Source organism: Triturus cristatus, unplaced genomic scaffold (genome assembly GCF_964204655.1).
Source record: "Triturus cristatus unplaced genomic scaffold, aTriCri1.1 SCAFFOLD_231, whole genome shotgun sequence".
In the NCBI taxonomy this organism is placed as follows: domain Eukaryota; kingdom Metazoa; phylum Chordata; class Amphibia; order Caudata; family Salamandridae; genus Triturus; species Triturus cristatus.
The window spans coordinates 65,162-86,790 of record NW_028187364.1 but is presented as its reverse complement, the minus strand read 5'-3'; the positions used below and the strand labels follow the sequence as shown (position 1 = coordinate 86,790).

At 45.9% G+C, this 21,629-nt stretch overlaps 1 protein-coding gene across 1 annotated transcript in view; it reads left to right on the top strand.

Moving 5' to 3' along the window:
* Nucleotides 1-21,148, top strand: part of LOC146771196 (proteasome subunit beta type-7-like) — a 33,245-nt gene extending 12,097 nt beyond the window's left edge. The window contains exons 2-7 of the mRNA XM_085640307.1: nucleotides 8,710-8,803; nucleotides 12,546-12,686; nucleotides 16,052-16,167; nucleotides 16,550-16,608; nucleotides 19,524-19,675; nucleotides 20,110-21,148. Of these exons, the coding sequence (XP_085496433.1) occupies nucleotides 12,607-12,686; nucleotides 16,052-16,167; nucleotides 16,550-16,608; nucleotides 19,524-19,675; nucleotides 20,110-20,221 (519 nt within the window). The 5' untranslated portion in view covers nucleotides 8,710-8,803; nucleotides 12,546-12,606 and the 3' untranslated portion in view covers nucleotides 20,222-21,148. The remainder of the gene's footprint in view (nucleotides 1-8,709; nucleotides 8,804-12,545; nucleotides 12,687-16,051; nucleotides 16,168-16,549; nucleotides 16,609-19,523; nucleotides 19,676-20,109) is intronic.
* The last annotated feature ends 481 nt before the right edge of the window (nucleotides 21,149-21,629 follow it).

Sequence of the window (21,629 nt, the reverse complement as noted above, 5' to 3'; positions counted from 1 at the left end):
TCACTAACAACCCTCACTCAATCATTTTCTCAGTGACTCCTTGGTTTTAGTTATATTGTTGCAATCGGTGCGACTGCGCGGTGTTCTTGCTGTAATCAGTTATTCAAACCTTAGATATGTATTCTCTTGGCTTTTTCCACATCTGAAGTTACCAACACAGGTGGGATCTCTTTCTTGGTTCCCTTTTCAACTAGGTGGGTTAGCCTTCTTAGGTTATCTTTTGTTTGGCGATGTTTATTAAAGCCCGACTGATCCAGATGCGAATTAGCTTTGGGGGGAGGATATTCTTCAAGCGAGTTGACAGTATCTTAGTAAATATGACAACATTCAACAAGGCTAAAGGCCGATAGGAAGCACATGTCTTGGGGTCCCTCCCTGGTGTGTGTATCAAAAATTTGAGGGATTCCCTTGTAGAGGTAGCCAATTTTGTAGTCAGAAGAGTTGTAGACTCTCGCCAGTTAAGGGCTCAGCAGGGTCCCAACGTTTTATAAAAAATCCCCATACAGCTGTAACGTCCTGGAGACTTGTTGACATTATGGGTGGTAATAGCCTGTTTGACCTCCTGTTCTGTAATTAGGTCTTCTAGCTGGCAGCGCTCAGCTCAGTAAGTTTGGGAAGGTTGTCCCTTTGTAGATATTCAGTTTGAGCTTTTATGCGGCTGCACTCACTCCTTCTTGTATAGTTGGATATAGTAGGAGCGGAAAGCCGCCAACATGTGCCCCTCCTTAGTGAGCCTGGTACCATTGTCTACTCTAAGACAATATCGTTAACATAGTGGCAAACACGTTGTATGCGAAGTAGGCGAGCCAAGTGGGGGCCTATCTTACTGCTGTGTTGGTAATGTGTCTGCTTCAGATTAAGGAGAGTAAGTTTGGCCCTGTTAGTGTCCATAGTGAGTATCTGGCCTCGGAGTGCCATAAGCTGCTGTTGCTTAGGGAGTGTGGTGGCTAATTTATAGTCTTTTTCTAGATCTTTCAGCTCCCTCTCAAGAGACTCTCATTGTTGCTGTCTGAGTCTTCTAAGATAGGATAGTTTACTTATGCAAGTCCCCCGAAGTACCACCTTAAAGGCATCCCATAACTTCTCCATCAACATATCAAGGGTGTCATTAAGTTGGAAATAGTCCTTTATGGACTCCATCAATTCGGTCCGAAGGACTGGGTGCCTAATCAGGCCAGGATTAATAATCCACCTGGGGAATCTCTGAGGTAGGTCCCCCTGATCTAGTGTCACTGTCACCGGTGCATGATCAGCTATACCAATCTCTAAGTCCCCTATTAGAGCAGCTAGAGGTAAGAGCTACTGAATATATTTTTGTATTCTCAAGAGCGTCTGGCGTACAAGGGAGAAGAAAGTGTAGTCTTTGTCAGAGGGGTGTCATCCCCGCCAATAATGAATCCCTAAGTACTACAGCTTTCCTTTCAGTGTGGCGGAGAATCCCCCTGAGTGTGGGGTGCACGATCCTGTCCTATTATCTCAGAGATTCCAGATTAATATGGAGTCTCCCATAAAGATGATGTCACCCACAGTAAATTCCGCCACTAGATCAATACTTTTACACAGGAAGGCATCTTGGCCAGTGTTTGGGCTTAGAGCACCATCACTGTCAGTGTCCAGCCATCGATCGAGTCCTTAATCATGAGTAGGGCAGCCGGTTTTATAGTATTTATTTTTGGGACATTTCCCTTTGTATTTATTCATATTTCTTTTTTTCTATTATTATCCATATTTATTTTGGGGTTTGTGAAATCGAAACTAGTATATTTCCACATTTATGTAACCGATAAATGTGCATTCATGCTTTTACACCTGATAGGTTTCCATGATATGAATGCCCAAAGATGATAAATCAATGCACTTCTCTAAAAACATGAACATTTTGGTATCAAGGTTGTACATAACTACTGCTGTTTAAGCCTCTTTACTAAAATTCCTTTCTTTGTTTAACCCCTTACCTGTCAGTCCGCACAGCTATTGGCCTGGCAGTCATGAATGACAGCATTCAGAAGCACTCAAAAAAGAATCCAATTTACGTTTTTATTCACATTTAAAAATACATACAGACAGGAAAATAAATGGTTTTCTGTCTGTATTTGTCTGTAAAAATCAGTAAAAACTGAAAAACAGAGACCCTTAACCATGAGGTATCTGCCCTCCCTGTCTTTCTTGCACTCAGCAACATGGAGGGGGAATCCATTATGTATGAAGAGAGTGAGCAGTATGCCTGAAGATATAGTTTGTGTCTGACTCTAGTGTCTTCTCCCTGTTTCAGGTGTGTTTCCTGAAATGCAGTGAGACCGTACCTGCTCCTCTTTATGAATTGCCAAATCTTGGTCCATTTATTGGGGACGTTCAACCCCTTAACATTGAGTAAGAGGACCTTAACCAAACCGCATACCATGGATCTTGATTATCAAAAGCCGCCCTCCCCGTTTTCACAAGGGAATCCGAATCGCAACATAACGAGTCTTGCAGTGTTTGCGCCTTTCGATTATCCAGGCCACTATGTGGACCACTGAAAGTGTTCTCCTCGTGAGGAGTGAAGGCTCTCTGTTTCCCCGCCCTTTTTGTTCATCCTGCCCCGCCTTCCCCTCATAACCCCAAACAGTGTGAAACTAATAAACCAGAATATAAACATAACACCAATCAATGTCACTGTGCCAAAATACACCCTGTCTGAGCTGCAGGGATCCCCCTCTTTCCCAAGTAGGATACTTGAGCTCCGTCAATATAAGGGAGGGCTTGGAGGTGGAACCAAGGGGTTTTATGCAACATCTCTCATATTCCATCATCGTTGCCCATCAATGTGTATGGTGGTTATGGCATCTAAAGGTCCAGAAGGAGCTATTGCCACTCCCCTGCAACAGGACACCAAGAGGGGACAAGTTTCACAAGTCATAAGTTTTCTTTCAGAGTTGCATTTCTGTTCCTCCTGAGCCCCTGGCACTGCAACTCTTGTACCTGCCAAGGGGTAATGGTCGTGGGGGGGGGGATCCCCAACCCTCCGCGCCGCAAATGTAATTCCCCGCAGTTGTGCCACCACCGCCAGGTCTAAGGTCTGGTGTGACTTGTTGCCATGATCAAACGCAATTCCAAATGGATAGAGCCATCTATACCTGATTTTATTTTGGCAAAAGTGTTCCGTGATTGGCATGAACTGCTGTTGTCTGAGGAGCATTGCCGGGACAATGTTCTGGAACAATGTGCCGGAGTAGCCCTCGTGTTGGATGTTGTCTTTGGATCTGGCGCCTGCAGGACCTGTGCTTTTATCTAGAACTCATGAAACTTGGCCAACACATCCTGGAGTCTGGCCGATCTCGCCATTTGGTAGGGGCCCATGCGGTGAACTCTGTCTAGCTCAATCGAGGCGGAGTCAGTACCAATTAATGATTAAAAGAGTCCCCAGACAAAGCGCTTCAGATCTGAAACCTCCACTCCCTCTATTGGACCCCTGATTCGAATGCTGTCTCTCCAGGATAGATTTTCCAGGGCTTCGACCTTTTTCATAGGTGCATCATTTATGGCATGAAGAGCTGTGCAAGTGTCCATCAGTGTGTGGCTCTTGCCCTTCTGAGCCTCTAAGTTGCTTTCTGCTTCAACAATTCTGGCTCGAACTGCATCCACGTCTGACCTTAGCGTGGCGATTTTGTCACCGAGATCAGATCTTAGGGCGTTGACATCTCTCTGTTGTAATATATGCCTTGAGCTCCTCCCGCAATTCCACCTTAGAGCTGGCAAGCAGATCTTCCTTTGTCAGGGCCACCTGTCTCCTCCCTGCCAGGCCTTGCCTACCGGGTCCTTCAAACGCATCCCGACTGCATGGAAAGCTCACTCCAAAGAAGCCTGTGACTTTCCTCTGTGTGTGTTATTTTGGGGGAGACATAGTTGGAGTTAGGCGGTGGGGAATCCGTGCCCTCTAAAAGTGGGCGTAGTCTCCAGTGGAGTGCCAGCTAGGGTGGATGTCATAAATGGTATGGGCTGTGTGTGGTGAGACTTCAATCCCTAGATATTGGGCTCGCAAATTGGTTTCTGGCAGAAGTTTGTTGAGTAAACTACGACTCTGGCATAGTTCTACAAGGTTTGCTTTCCCACCCACGGGTGACACAGGTAAAATTGGTTCAATGCACCAACGCTGAATGTGAAAGACAGGTTATTGTATATCTTCAGAACCCCACCCAATACATTGTTGTAGTGGCATCATTGCTTTCAGGTTACTAACAATCCCTAAGCCGGGATCTGGGGCACCGTGGTACCGGAAACAAACCTGTTTGACTCTTTGCAATACCACACCCACAATTGGCACTAAGAAGAATAGACATTTTTAACTAAAAGCATTTATTTCAACAAAGCATTTATTTCAACAGGACGAACCTGTTTTTCAGCATATCTAGAATAACCACACAGAATCTCACAAAAACAACAAATAAGGATGTTGCAAACAACAAGAATAATTTGAAAATTTTTAACATAATTAAAATGCCATTTTAAAACTAACACTCTAAAACATGCTTCTATGCACTACGTTGTGAGAGCTTTTGAAGTAGAACTTGCAATCTAGACTTTGAGGAGAAGCAACGCGCTGCATACCTTGTTGACAGCAAAAGCTGCGGATATCAGAGAGGCGTGCAGGCGGTGTTCCCTGTGAAAGAAAAACACGCTGCGGCAGCGTCCTTTCTCCCGGACTTAACTCGTTATCCATATCAGGTGTGATGTAGGATCTTCATGGGACGCTGGCAGCAGTTCGGATCATCTCTGGCAGTTTTTTTGTGCGATAATCTGGGAGAAGGACCTCTCCTGACGAGTGGCAATCCATTACACTACCTCTTATCAAGGATTGGAATTTCTGACTTAAATTCAGGAATTTCTGACATAGATTATTTGCATCAAGGTGTATGTTCCAGACATAACCTGGTGATCAGATAAAGGTAAATGGACGTCAATTCAGACGACACTGTTTTGATGTATGTCTGTGTTTGCTCTTATTTGACCTTGCCACTGTGAAAGCTAGACACTGGTCCCAGACTGACGTTGCATCGGGTGACATATCTATTTCACATCAATGGCAGACATGACAATGACAATCATTCAACATAAATTGGGGAAAAATGACAACTCCCATTACCTAAGATGGAGTTGGGGGCCTACTTAAAACGGAATAGGGTATTAGGGGCTTTACGTCAAGTTGACTCGATTAAAGCTTTGGCAGGACACGGACATGATTGGTATATTGGAGTGGCAGTAATTTAACAGACACGCTTTAATATGGGGGAGAGGGTGAGGGTACTCGATGTGGGATGATTTTTGTTATGCTACCAAAGATCGAAACATAGGGAATGTTTTTGAGATTTTGATAGGTGCGACTCGTAGCTGCACACACCACGACTCTCCAGTAAACATGTCCCTCTCCGACTGGTACATTAATCACTTTAAGCTGCCGTCTGTTTTATAATTGACCATTTCTATAAGTCTGGATAATTTCAGTAATGCCCATTTTGGACAACACTTTTGCTATTTAGGCTTGAAGGGTGGGTTCTTTGCAGTACTCAGACAGAGCGTGCCCTGCCTTGGCATGGGAGCCTGGAACCTCAGCCTCAGCGGTTTGAGACCGTCAGCATAAGTGCTTTCATACAGGCTTGGTGTGCCGCATCCTGCTACAGGGCTGCCTATAGTGCATAACGCTTACTTATTAATACTTATGGTTCTTACTCCAAAACCTGAATCATGGCGTAGCAGACAGGGGTCAGGTACCACTGTCCTCTGTCCTGCCAATGAGGTCAGGATCGTCGCTATTTGAACAGTTACCAGGACAAATGACTTTAAATAGACCATGGCAGAGGCTAAAACTCATCAGTGTAGACATTTCAGCTTAGCGTTCCAATCACTGCACGGCACTGTGAGATGGAACACGGTGATATCTGGCACTTAGCAGGGCTGCTTCAGGCGTTCCCCTGACGTGGGCCACGTGCCGTCTCTGACGATTGCAGCAAGGGCTAGCGGGGAGGGACAGAGGAGGAATGGAAGTCTAGGAGTGGGAAATTGAAGAAGGTGAAGGCGCGTGTGGGGGGAGGGAGAAGAAGAGAGCTATGATAAGGTAGAGAGGGTGGGCGACAGATCCGCGAGAGCCATTGGTTTCATTTTCCTGCCTCAGACACACCGTACCTGGTGTTAGACAATGGCTGGGTTTTTATCAGAGGGCAGGTGCAGGCCCCATTGTTCTGGAGGAGAAGTGGGTTTAGCACCACCCTTTCATTCAAAGGGGTGTTGTGCGTGTGCGGTAGTCGTGTCCGCGAGCATCTGAGCTTCAGAGGCATCCTCGGCGCGCGCGCGCCCTCTGACCCCACGTGACTCCTAAACATGTTTTTTTTTTAATAACAATTTTTTATTAAAGATAAAGCACAGAGTCACTATAACAATATTACATCGTGGTTTGTGATTCATATGATGCAGTATGTTAATAAGTGAATTGTACCAACATTAAGGAATTAGGGGGTCACCAAGTCCAGTTCTTTTCATCGCCATATCTTCTGATGGAGAGGTGCACATTTCCCCCCTAAAGGCGTTCCAACCTCCCCATTTTTATCCCATTTCCTAGGGCAACCTCTCCGTTTATAAACCTCTTTTTCCGCGATCATGCATCTGTCCATCTCTGCCACCCCACCAGTCGTCAGTGGCTGTTCGTTGGATCCCCAAAACATTGCTATAGCTTGTTTCACCAATAGGTATCCCAGTGCTACCCACTGTTGCTCCACTTCTGTCAGGTTGGTGACTTCCCATATGTTTAAAATCCGCAATCGCGGTGATAGTAATATGTTTTCCTAGTGTATTTTTCATTTTCTCGGTTACCCTGTCCCATAGAGGGCGTCTTTAGGGGCAGTCCCATAGGATATGATAAAAAGTACCATCTTGACCGCAGCCTCTAAGGCACAATGCGTCACCACGGCTACCTATTTTGGCCAGGAGTACTCCTGAAAGGTAGGACCTATGGAGTATTCTCAATTGTATGAGGCGGAAACGGTGATTTATAGCCGTTTCTCTGGGGGACATTTACGCCGTTTGCCAATCCTCATCATCCAGTACCCCCAAGTCTGTCTGCCAACGGTCTCAAAGGGTTTGAAATGTATCAGGCATGTTATTGCAGAGTTTGCGGTAAGTGTAGGAGATAGCTTTAGCCAAGAGTGGTTCAGAGAGCAAGCGGACCTCTAAGGGGGAAGCGTCTGGTAAGGAAGGGAGGTCAGGAACGTTAGTGAGAATAGCGTGTCGGATCTGTAAATATCGGAAAACCTCTCCTTATGCGAGAGCATGTTTGGTTTGTAATTCTTTAAAGGTGAGAAGTTTCCTTTTTTTGACCAAGTCCCCTATGTTAGTGATACCAATAGTGTCCCACTTGTCAAACCCAGCGAGGAAGCAAAGTAGTCCCAGCTTCTGCGATGACCACAATGGTGTGGCTTTTGTGAATGTATCTGCCCAGCCCCGGTGTTTGGTAGCTTTATGCCAAATGGCCACAGTTTGTGACATAGGCCATAAGTAGCGGTTGTTTTGAGTCTTACTATAAAGAGCCCCTAAATATCTCTCTCGTCCAGTTTGATATTGTTCTAGGTGGAAAGCAGACTCCTAAACATTTGACGCCTTCCTGTTTAGGACTAGTACGGTTAGTGCCTAGATGCATGTCTAGTGCACCAGGTATGCTGAGGGGCAGGACCAGATGTAAAGGTGGGTAAACAAGGGCCTAATTCATGAACAATGCTAGTTTTCCGTTACAAAATGCAACAAAGGAATGTGAGTACATTTCGTCTTGTTCTTGATTCCACTGCCAAGTGGTTCCGTGTCATGTGTGATAGCATGATATAGACCGGGCTTCTCAACAAACAGCAGGTCATTATGGTCTAATAAATCCTAGCATGCAAAGTGATGTTATTGGAAAAGTTAGGACTGGATGAAGATGTCACACAGGATGTGGACAGCTATTTTTTTAGCTTTCACATAATGTATTAGTCCATTTCTAAAAATGTGGCAGTACTTGTTACCATAATTTGTAATTTTGTGTAATGATAAGGTTTATACCGAGTTTCTCTAAAACACAATTGCTTTATAGCAATAGAGGCAGATGTGCAAGCTTCCCTCACACAATTAATAGGTATGAAAAGCATACGGTTCAGTCACTCACAAAAATGTAAACAACACAAGTGAAAATACCGTATGTTTCCCAATTTCACAGCAGGTAAAACTCAAGTATCGACTCTCACAATGGTGGCGCTGGACATAAAATACCCACACACTCAGCAAATGAATTTGTCCAGTCTTGAAATATGGTCCAGTTAGGACTGGGGATGCCAAGACGACACTCCTGCTACCACAAAGTGTTTATAGGGAAATTGCTAAATCATTCACAAATATGAAAACTCAAACTTGCCCGGTGAACACAGCAATGTTATACAGGCAGACCATCAGGTTGTTCAAAAGTTACAGAACTTATTCACAAAAGTTTAAAATATACAATAGACAACGGTAATATGTGTACAAAGCCTATATATTAAGATGCAGGCGAATGTGTACTGACAGAGCTCAGTCTGGAGTCAGTGAATGTGGGGACCGTGAGTCTGTAGTGCGTGTCAGGCCCATTAGGCTTCAGTCCTGAGTGCTCAGTGTGGTGTTGGTGGGAGTGGTTTGGGTGAGATTTACTGATCTCGGTATTTTTCTTTCTCCTTACAGGAATGCATCACTCGAGAAGCACCTCTTGGAAACTGGGGCGAAGGCCCCCAAACCACGGAAGACGGGAACCACCATAGCGGGTCTCATCTTCAAGGTAGGAGTGAATTCCACCTGTGTGCAACCAACACTGACCAGCCAGTCTCGCGTGCTTGCTTCTCTCCTGTGTGACATCACCAACGGCTGCCAGCCAATCACAGGCACCCTCTGCTGTCATTGGTGGTTTGTTACTCCAAACTATGTGCTCCCCTCTTCCTCCTGGTAGCTGTGTGTTAAAATGTGTATATAGAGGTGGGCAGGGTGGAACGCTATTGGGCAAATAAGCTTTGCTCCTGCCCACTTCGTAACGTCAAACATGTTCAGGTATCCAGAAATGACCCTTAGAAACGATCCCCTTATTAACCTCCAACCTCCAGTGAATAGTGAAGCCATCACCCTTACACAAGACACTTTAAAACTCTAGTGAGTATTAAAGCCCTCACCCTTAAGACGCACTACATAACCGCCATCCTCTAGTGAGTATTGAAGCCTTCACCATTACACAAGACACTGTTCATAACCTCCAACATCTAGCGGGCATTGAGGCCATCGCCATTACACAAGACACTGTTCATAACCTCCAACATCTAGCGGGCATTGAGGCCATCGCCATTACACAAGACACTGTTCATAACCTCCAACATCTAGCGGGCATTGAGGCCATCGCCATTACACAAGACACTGTTCATAACCTCCAACATCTAGCGGGCATTGAGGCCATCGCCATTACACAAGACACTGTTCATAACCTCCAACATCTAGCGGGCATTGAGGCCATCGCCATTACACAAGACACTGTTCATAACCTCCAACATCTAGCGGGCATTGAGGCCATCGCCATTACACAAGACACTGTTCATAACCTCCAACATCTAGCGGGCACTGAGGCCATCACCATTACACAAGACACTGTTCATAACCTCCAACATCTAGCGGGCATTGAGGCCATCGCCATTACACAAGACACTGTTCATCACCTCCAACATCTAGCGGCCATTGAGGCCATCACCATTACACAAGACACTGTTCATAACCTCCAACATCTAGCGGGCATTGACGCCATCACCATTACACAAGACACTGTTCATTACCTCCAACATCTAGCGGGCATTGAGGCCATCACCATTACACAAGACACTGTTCATTACCTCCAACATCTAGCGGGCATTGAGGCCATCACCATTACACAAGACACTGTTCATAGCCTCCAACATCTAGCGGGCATTGAGGCCATCACCATTACACAAGACACTGTTCATAGCCTCCAACATCTAGCGGGCATTGAGGCCATCACCATTACACAAGACACTGTTCATCACCTCCAACATCTAGCGGGCATTGAGGCCATCACCATTACACAAGACACTGTTCATAGCCTCCAACATCTAGCGGGCATTGAGGCCATCACCATTACACAAGACACTGTTCATAGCCTCCAACATCTAGCGGGCACTGAGGCCATCACCATTACACAAGACACTGTTCATCACCTCCAACATCTAGCGGGCATTGAGGCCATCAGCATTACACAAGACACTGTTCATAACCTCCAACATCTAGCGGGCATTGAGGCCATCAGCATTACACAAGACACTGTTCATCACCTCCAACATCTAGCGGGCACTGAGGCCATCACCATTACACAAGACACTGTTCATCACCTCCAACATCTAGCGGGCACTGAGGCCATCACCATTACACAAGACACTGTTCATTACCTCCAACATCTAGCGGGCATTGAGGCCATCACCATTACACAAGACACTGTTCATAACCTCCAACATCTAGCGGGCATTGAGGCCATCACCATTACACAAGACACTGTTCATAACCTCCAACATCTAGCGGGCATTGAGGCCATCGCCATTACACAAGACACTGTTCATAACCTCCAACATCTAGCGGGCACTGAGGCCATCACCATTACACAAGACACTGTTCATAACCTCCAACATCTAGCGGGCATTGAGGCCATCACCATTACACAAGACACTGTTCATAGCCTCCAACATCTAGCGGGCATTGAGGCCATCACCATTACACAGACACTGTTCATAACCTCCAACATCTAGCGGGCATTGAGGCCATCACCATTACACAAGACACTGTTCATAACCTCCAACATCTAGCGGGCATTGAGGCCATCACCATTACACAAGACACTGTTCATAGCCTCCAACATCTAGCGGGCATTGAGGCCATCAGCATTACACAAGACACTTCATACTCTGTAAAATCTTGTGAGTAGAGGAGCCATCGCCAGATGTACTTCATAGCCTCCATCCTCTAGTGAGTATTGAACCCTTCACCCTTACACAAGACGCTCTTGATAGCCTCTCCACCACTTTGCAAGAACCCACACAAAGAACCTCAGAACAATCATCAACAGCAAACTAGACAGGACTGCACAAGTCAACGCCGTCCGGGCGTCCCGTTTCCACACCCTGAAAATACTGAGGAAGATCTTCAAATGGCTCCCACGCAACACAAGAAGAATTGCCGCTCACACCCTGGTCACCAGGAGGCTGGACTATGAGAGCAGGCCCTATGCCCAGACCACCAAGCAACTCACTACAAGACTACAGACCACCCCGAACTCATCCTCGACCTCACATTACACCACACCTCAGAGACCTCCTCTGGCGTCCAATACAGACACACGCTCAATTCAGACTTTTCACACACATTCAAGGCAATCCCCAACTCAGGCCCCACCTACCTGAACAGTCGCATCTCCTTCCACCAACCATCCAGACACGTCTGCTCCGGCGGACTTCTGCAACATCCCACGCGTACACAGACCCAGCTAAGGTGGATGGGAGTTCTCTTACATAGCTCCTAAAGTGTGGAACGGCCTCCCACTCCCACTAGAGCCTCCTCCGCTCTTCTTGAATTCTGCAAGAAGCTGAAATCTGGCTTTTCAATTCACCAACATAGCATAGGCAGCGTTGGGCACACACACCTGCTCAGCACCAGGAAATCTGTGCGGGTGATGGCACAGGGCACAGTTTCTACCCACTAACATCTAGTGTGTACTGAATCCCTCACCATTCCACAAGAGCCGGCATAACTTCTAATGTTTAGGGAGTATCCAAGCCAAAGACGCACTTTATACACTGCCGTATCTAGGAAGTCGCATCTCCTCCCACCCACCACTGGCTGCTGTATCTCTCCATATCAAGCTACCATTTAATGTTGAGCTTTACTTTATTATTTCAGTGCATTCGGACATTTGTAGCCTCTGTTTCCTTCAGTTGAACCAACTAGGCTAACTCACCTGATGAAATATAGATTTATAGATGGGTAACAGGGAATTTTCTGTATGTTTTTCACTGAGGGGTTGTGAGTGACGTCAAATAGACAATACGAGCGAAGCCTGGGTCTGGGAATCTTCCCATGCAAGGAAATTGTTGGCTATAAGAATATGCACCGGAAGAAACACTAGAACTGACATGGGAGGGGTGCATCCTTAGCTCCTACGTTTCTCATTTCCTTGCATAGCTAGTTCATCCAGTCCAGTTCTTCCCGCTCTTTTCTAATATTCTAACAGGACTGCGGGGCCTAGAATGTAAAAGGCGCACCAAGTGTACAAAATATTAAATTGTAAAATTTGATTTCTTGTGCAACACCGCCACCTTCCGGCTATTTTATGCAACAAATATGACCTCTCAAGCAGTGTGGACCCATACTGGGACATGTCAGTGCAGCAGAGGATCCGCATCCAGGGAGGGTGCTTTGGGGTGAGTTTCTGATACCCGACACTGTGCACTGACTCCTGTTTTCTTCCCCCCCTCGCACAGCTGCTGCGGAGCCGGCGTGGCGGCGGACGCGGAGGTGACCACACAGCTCATATCCTCCAACATGCAGCTGCACACCCTCTCCACCGGCCGCACCCCCCGCGTGGTGGCCGTCAACAGGATGCTGAAACAGATGCTGTTCAGGTGGGTGCCAGTGCAGGCCCGGGCCCCCGAGCCCAGGAAAATATTTTTATTCAGCGAAATCATACAGACTCTACAGTCTTTCGCAGTCTAATCTGCTATTACAAGTTATGTCGCTTTTCTAGCTTCACAGCTGCTTCGAGGCGCCCTGGGGGAATTGAAGAGCGAAGCAAGGGTTCAGAGGGAGAGTGTGAGGAAATGTAAGGAGTGGGGGAATAGATACGAGGGAAAGATAGGATAGCAAATAGAAAAGAAGTGAACGAGGAGGGAAGGAACATCAGAGAGTGCGGAGAGCTGTATTTCTTATGCTTATGGTATGCGGTATTTTCTTGTATCAATAAAGTTATTTGTATATCAAGTGTGATGTAATAAGAATGTATTAGGTCACTGCGCTCTTAGATCTAGAACTCCTGTTGAGTTTGTGTCATTCTTTGCCTGTCTTCACCTGGAGCTGCCGTGGGTCTCTGTAACAGTAATAACTTGAATACTTACTTGAAGTCTCAGTTTCTTCAGTTCACCGGGACACCCTCTTACAGAGAGGGAACACGTGGAATTACGGAGGGAGAAGAGAGACGCGGAGAAAAGGACTAAATATGAGAGGGATGGAAGGAATGGCCTAGATTAGAGTAGGAGGAACTGAGGGGCAAAGCAAGGGATTGAGAGGAAAAAGGTTGGAATTAAGGGGCAAGAAGGGTCCATGAGAGGGAGGCGGGGGGGTGAGAAGTTAAAAGTTAAGTGTCGGCTTGATGCAAAGCCAAGTAAGGTACTTGTGAAAACCACGGAGAACTTTCTTGATGTTTATACCAAACCATGGCTTGCGCGACATCTGACTGGTGTCAGTCACTGGTGCCAAATTACAGGACGCCTTTAACGGTTATTCAAACTGAAAAAGCCCAAACTACTAACGTGTGAAATTGATTCTGGAAAGAGTATTTATAGCTGTCTTCATCGATTTAAGATCCTTTCAGCTATGAATGCTGTCTGACATGATTCCTGCAAACAGGTATTCTTAAACATCTATGAGGTCATTACCTTATATACTGCAATTGATAAAAAAATAGATGGTGTACAATAATGTTAATTCTTCCATTAATTGCTATCAGCAGTTATCCCTTTCATTGATATTTGCATATAGAATTATCTGCAGACTAGGATAGAAGGATTGCAGACAAAGAACACTCCTTCCCCCTGATGAAGACTTCAAAAAGTTATAGCATAGCCAAAAAATCAGAAGCTAATCTTCTCTTCTGTGGCCGTTATGAAAATGAGATAATGTTTCTTTTCCTAAACAGTACCACAGGGCTACTTTAAGAATTGACTAAATTACCTCAAAATTACTTTTTTTGATCTGTGTGGAACGGTGACGTGTTTCAGTCGTGTTAGGGATTTTTACGTACATTTTTAATATGTTTGTCCAATAGATTCTGATACTTTGAAAAATGTTCTTTGGTCTTGGCCATAGTATATGTTGATCGCGCCTCCGAGAACATTATGGTATTCAAAAGAAAAGAGTTTATTTCGCCACCCTGGCTATATGAACTTATGAATCATAGGTTTATTGTGTAGGTAAAGTGGCTGGAAAGGCTGAAGTAATTCCCCTTCCAGGATGGGAAGGGGGACGTATTACTCCCACATTTGATGGGGTGAAGATAAAGGGCTTTTTGCAGTGAAAATAAGTTTTTCAAAAAGTGATTTTGCACTGGGGGCTCCATTCCCTCTGTAGGAGTTCTGTGCTATATAGGTTCCGCACAGAGATTAGTAGCCTGAGGGAAATGCCGCAAGACATTCTCACTAGATCCCTGCATATGGCTGATCTGTCCAGTCACATGATTGGGAATATCTACTATAAAAAACGGATGGAGTTTTCAGTCTGCCGGACTTGCTGTGGAGTCCTTCAATTTCTGGTCAAAACTTACAAAAACTCTGGTCAGCGTCATTCGGCCTCTTGTGTAGCATAGTGAAGCCTTCATGGCTACGCAGAAACCACCTTTTTACCTTACATATTTACCACCTTTTTACCTTACTATTCTCCCCTCAGATTATCTAAATTTTCTGAGGGCAATTCAGTGGCATGCTTAAGGTGTGGCCTCCTAGCCGCATCAGACACTCACATGTTCTTTGATTGCCCTAGACTAGAGTCATATTGGGCAGCTATCAGTAATACTCTAACCACATCACTGGGTGTCCAGGTTAACACAGACGTGCCTCTTGTGATCTTCGGGATTTTGGAAGGAGTTCAAAGTGCAGCCAAAAATTTGGTGTTCTATGCGGTGCTGTTGGCAAGAAGGGAGATCTGCAGGAAGTGGAAGGATTCGTCACCCCCCAACTTTAGTGAATGGCAGGCTTCCGTTTTGTACACATCACGCATGGACCTTGCTAGGTCTGGTAATCAGAGCAAAAGAGCTTTCTGGTACTTGTTATCATGGGTACACTGAAATATCCGGGTTAGCCCCCCCCCCCCCGCCCCCGGGTCTGATGATTACTCTACTATGGTGCCCTCCCTGCCTTTGCACCATGAGATTAGCCGGTACCTGGTCCTAGCCCGGGTTGACTTGGCTGCCACCCCTACCAAGGTTGCCTATAAGATGGTAACCGGTTGGTTCTTTGCCTTCTAAGATTGAGACTGCAATAGCTGAGGGATATCGGGTACCCATTAAATCGTTTTTCTACCCCTGCCAGTTTTTCTATGAACTGAGACAGCTGTTTGTATGTTAATCTGGTCTGGCATTGAAACCATGGTAGCAATGAGGACGAAAAAAACCCCAAAAAAACAGATAAAGTAGGTTTGGTGATGTAAATCTCCGCCCATAGTTTTACGTTTTTTTGAAAATGTGGCATGTGTTGGGCCCACCTAGAAGTATTCTGGGCATTCCTCTTAAAAATGACCAGACTAGACTTTGAATTTATTTCTTTGAAATTGCTTGTGTTGCTGTTGCCTCCTAGAGACAGCTTTGACTGCTTGCCCTTACTGCCCATGGAGAGTCAAGTGTACAACGGTTAAAAACAGCAGTCCGGGTGCTAGTAGTAAATGACAGACGCCAAAGTAGATACTGCCAGTAACTACTGACTGATATGGAGCACAGACCTCACACGTCCCTGTTCTGAGATTTAAGGAATGCCTGGTAATGACCAGACCGTCTTCTCATTTACCCCCACCCCCTGAAGTTGTTTGTCTAGTCGTTGTATGTTGGCGCTGTACAACCCAGCACTGGGAGCTGAGGCAGGCATGCTCTTGGTCACCGCGTCCTCCGTTTAGATCCAAGTGGCTGCGTATTCCGTGTGCAATGGTGCTTTAACACAGGTCGAGAAGCGATTAAGGTCATGCATGTTCTCACTTCTGTGCTTATGACTGCCCTCCTCTGCCACAGGTACCAGGGCCATATTGGCGCATCTATAATTGTGGGCGGCGTGGATTGCAAGGGATCCCACCTGTACACCATCTACCCCCATGGATCCACCGACACGCTTCCCTTCGTTGCCATGGGTAAGACTTTCTTTCCTGTACTGTAAGCATGACTGAGGTGTTTGAGTAATGGACAGTGCACCATGGTGGAGAGAATGCCATTATGACAATGACACAAGTAGACATAGTAGCTGTAGAGACTTATAGATAGATTAATGCTCACTAATGGATGGACGTGTATAAGAGAGCGAATGACCGACCGAGAGGCAGACAAACACACACGGCCAAGGATGGAGAGATGAGCAGACACAGAGACTGGCAGATACACCGTTTGATAGACCACAAATTCATAAATGTAGACAGATCAGACATACATACTCTACCTCTGGAGCTGTCGCTAGATGATGAGGGGTGACTTGTCACTAGATGCTGGTTCTAATCCGTTCTCATCTTGCGGCCACAGGTTCCGGATCAGATGCTGCCATCGCTGTATTGGAAGATCGTTTCAAACCCAACATGGAGGTGAGAGTTTCTCCCCATGTAGCAATGGTTTTCACTAATGTCGCTTTATCACCCAGTGCACAGAAGGAGGGGTGATGATTGTGCTGCACATATGTGGTAATTCACCAGCGCTATCAGTATAACAGAGGGGGCTGCGGGCCCTTCTGTAATGCCAAAGTGCCCCAGGGACACACAAAGCGGTGGCACACGCCTGTGGTAATATGGCCTCTGGTGTAGAGATCCTTGTAAAGCCTACAGGTCACCAGTTTTCAGTCCTGGAAGGTTAACTAAGCTTTAGATCTTTCAGAAGCTAACAAAATGGACACTATTAAGTTACTAATAACACTTTTTATTTACAAAATTCACTTTGAGACGTGCAGTGTATAAATATTTATTATAATATAATACAATGTGACGCTATATTATATATGCCAATCTCACTTTGAGATTATTTGCAATATCAGATGCATGCTGAAGTCAGAAATCACCTGTAATACCAATATTATGTCACTTCTAACAACTTTGTATTAGTTGTATAGCCATGATTTGAATTCCGACTACGGACTTGCAATTTGAAAAGACACGTCATCGTGTTGTTGTTCAAAAAACTTTCTTCCAACCCGGTTGTCGTGAGCAATTTTCACCCATATCTTTGCTCCTTTTGCCACCCAAAGCACTAGAAAAGCATATTCATGCTCAGGGTTCTTCTTTGTTGAATTCAAATCTTTCCTGGACTCTAATTAGTCTGGTTTAAGATCATTTCATAGCACTGAACCTGCTTTACTGTTTGTCACTGAACCTGCTTTACTGTTTGTCACTGAATCTGCTTTCCTGTGTCACTGAATCTACTTTCCTGTATGTCACTGAACTAGCTTTCCTGTATGTCACTGAACAAGCTTTCCTGTATGTCACTGAATAAGCTTTCCTGTATGTCACTGAATCTGATTTCCTGTACGTCACTGAATCTACTTTCCTTTCGTGTATGTCACTGAACCTGCTTTACTGTAATTCACTGATTCTACTTTCCTGTATGTCACTGAATCTACTTTCCTATATGTCACTGAATCTGCTTTCATGTATGTCACTGAACTAGCTTTCCTGTATGTCACTGAACAAGCTTTCCTGTATGTCACTGAATAAGCTTTCCTGTATGTCACTGAATCTGATTTCCTGTACGTCACGGAATCTGATTTCCTGTACGTCACTGAATCTACTTTCCTTTTGTGTATGTCACTGAACCTGCTTTACTGTAAGTCACTGATTCTACTTTCCTGTATGTCACTGAATCTACTTTCCTATATGTCACTGAATCTGCTTTCATGTATTTCACTGAATCTGCTTTCATGTATGTCACTGATAATCTTAAACTTGCAGTGGATCGGGGAGTCCTGGCTCCCTACATCCTCCTGGATATCTCGGCAGCTATTGTGTCCCATATTATTCTTCTGCTTTGTCTTGCATATTGTGGCTCATACTCAACATTGATAAGACTTATAATTATTGCCACCCCCAGTGCATGGTCAGCTGCTTTATGACCACCTGAGGCGGAGTACTCTACCCTCCCATACTCACTCTGCCAAAAACATGGGAGTTTGCTTTGATCCCACTCTGCCGTTTTGCACCCAGCAGATTCTTTCATCTTCAGGTCATCCAAAGTATTATTCTTTTTCTTCCAAAGGACCCCCACAGTGCCATGGTACAGTCCATTTTTATGTCTGAGCTTGAACGTGCATCTCTCCTCAGCCTCCTCTGCCCTGCCGCTGTCTCTTCTGGTGCCCGCTCTTTGCCCCGGTTTCCTTCGGAAGTGGTCGGCGTCTGTGGTCCTCTGCCTCTGTTATGGGGCTTGTCATGGTTTAGATCCCAAACATATTTTGAAAAAAACAAACAAAAACTGGTCATGTATCAACCATTCCACACCCGATGCTCTCCGGCTCAACTGTGTTCCAAAAGTCCATAAACTCCATTCTGAATGCAGAAATATTGACTTTCTAGCCACTGGCTGCGGGTATCTTAAAGCCAGGATCTCATCATCAGGTCTCCTGATAATGATCCTAAGTTTTTTTGCATTCCTGATTCTGTGCACTGCTTCCTCCATTAGCTTCAGGACACTTTTAGTGGTAATAGCGCGCTGTATAATTGTATATTGTGTTTATCAAGTGGAAGTCATGTGCCGGCAGGACTAGCAAGTGCAGCAGAAGTGACACTGTGCATGCTGTCCCCTCGTAGACAGGCCATGCGGCACAAAGTTGGAATGGAGTGGGAGGCTAAGGGCCAGGGTGATTGCTGGGTAAAGTCTGTGGTGTAGAATTTAGAAGCGAAGAACAACTGTACTCATCACTGCTAAGTAAGATCATGAAATGGGCAGATGTCACTCCCTTCTCAAACCACCCAAAAACCAGAAGCATGTGTCACTCACTCCCAGCACTATCTGATGAACCAGTCCCCAGCAGAGCTCTTGTAAATAGCCAAGGTGAATGCCTGATGATTGCAGATTGCCAGATGTGGTTGTGGGAATCCGTGTTGCTATGTCTGCTGCGGGCTGGGATTGATGGGACAATGAGAGGCCTAGTGCCTATGTGTAGGATGTTTGGCTTCTTGTCCCTCCACAACATGTGATTTCTTTGAGTATAAGCCGGGCTGTCCCAGCAGAAGGTAAGTGAGTGAATGTTGATCTACAATACTATTGTCTGGAATACGAAGCTGTCCCTCCAGCATGTGTGTGATAGTAGATTATTCCTTGAACGCGCCTCTCCGCCGTACAACTCTGCATCTCTTTTCCTAATGTGTGTTCCTGGAGTTGTACTTCTCTTGCTTATTGCTTTGCCTTCAGACTCCCCACGGGTACACAGGATCACATAGAAGTGACATCCAATTTGACTACTTCTATTGCCTTTTCTTCCCTTTTGCCATTTTTCGGTCCACCTCATCGCTCACAGCGTGAGGATGCCAAACAGCTGGTGCGGGAGGCCATTACTGCTGGAATCACATGTGACTTGGGATCCGGGAGCAATGTGGACTTGTGCATCATCACCAAGGAGGGCACGGAGTCTCTGCGTGGGTATGACAGCCCAGGCCAGAGCGGACACAGGTGAGCCTGAAACAGTTCTGCTCCTGAGCATCTTTACTCATGCATATCCCTAATAGACTCTTGGCAACGTGTAACTGGTCTTTTCTTAAAGGGTTATAATTGTGAATTCTTCCTGTGAATTCTGCTGCGGGAAATGTTACCCCAGTATGTAGTTAGCAGTGCAATGTGTCTCCAGTGTGAAGCTGTGCTTCCCCCTTGTCTGGCAGAGCAAAACAGTAGAACTTTGATTGAGACCACAGGAGAAATTAATGTGTCTGGATATGTGGTTTGTTGGATCTTTTTAGATGGTATTTGTACCTGTGACCCCTACAATTGCTCCATTTTAAGGAATCCTGTCTCCACCATCATAACAATGTGTTTCTGTGGTCCATGGATCAATGTCAAGTTATCACAAGTGTCTTAACTCAATCCCTCTGAACCTGTTGTTTTTCCAGGCTTGGGTCTTACCGTTACCGGAAGGGGACCACCGCAGTACTGACGAAAACCATCACGCCCCTGGAGCTTGAAGTAGTGGAAGAGGTGGTGCAACCCATGGACACAGAATGAACAGGCCCGGACTGGTGATTCCAGGCACCGGGCAATCCCCCGGTAGGCTGGATGGGGTGGGGGCCGGTTTTGTGACAGGGGGCCGGTTCTGTTGTTGGGGCCGAGTTGGACCGACGGAGTCACGGTCGGTCCAAATCGGCCCCAACAACAGAACACAGTGCTTACAGTTGCCTGTCTGACTAAGGCCTGGTGTGAGCAGGACAAGGATTCTCTGCTGCGGTGCTCCGCCCGTGTGCAGGCAGGCTACTAGGCTATTATGATCAGCCGCCAGTGCCACCCGCCGCCCTACTCATTATAATTTTATTAAACCCCCATTCCCCCCCCTGTCACGCTGCGCACGTCTACAGCATCATCATGGTCCGGTGACGTGACGTGAAGTGACGTGACGTGGCTCTGAGGCGAGGTCGAGGCAGGCATTCAGAGGCCAGAGGGAGACAGTCAGCAACAGGGAAAGAGAACGGCACCCCGTGATTTAATTCCCCCAGTCTGCAGGTGACTGATTGCTATTTGTTCCTGGCCAGATCTTATTTATGGGTGACTGGTGGCAGTGGTGGCGCTGTCTGGGGCCGGGGGACGGGGGGCGTCGCAACTGGGCCGGGGCCAGAATCAAAAGCAAAAGGGCCGGGGCCTAAGGAAGGGGCAAGAAGGGCCTAGGCCCCGGCCGGTTCAGCAGAGCAGTGACTTTTGTTTGTTGTGTGTCAGTAGTAGCAGGGAGCGAGGTGGTGGCTGGGCTGGCCTACTTCTCACCCCCTCTTTCATGCTTTCGTTTATTTGTTTCACTGTGAAATGGATCCAAAAATACTTTTGCTGCAAATGTTGTCTTTTTCTGACTTTATTCTATTCCAAAGTACAGACTCAGGAGTGAGAGAAATAAAAGGTTCAACTATGAAACATAAATAAATAACTAAATAAAGCGAGACAGTATTCACAAAGCAGCCAGATTGATTTTATTCACACCCAAACACATTAGCGCCACTGTACAGAGTTTGCCAGTGAAGTGCTGCTTTTGTTTTATCTTTTCTTTAAACAGCATTGTTTTCCCTGAATGAGGATGTGCAAGACTCCTGGAGATACTGCAATGCCGGATTGATGGGTGGATTGGAAAACAAAATGTGTACTGCGGCTCGGTGGTCATAGATGTGGTCTTTTTACCATACTGCTTGCGTTTTGTTAGGCTATAAACAATGGACATTGAAGCAGGTCCCTTCCGGGCCCTGTAGTCATGGCCTTAACTTTTCAGGCACAAGCACACACTGATTTCTGAATAGTGAGTGTAAATGCTTTAAGTTATCCATGTTGTTCCTGCTTACATTTTACATGCTTTACTTAATCTTGCATTCCCTATGGGTGTTTGCTTTTTTCTGGATGGTGTTACTTTTTTTAGGCAGCAGATATTGCTCTTGTCTAG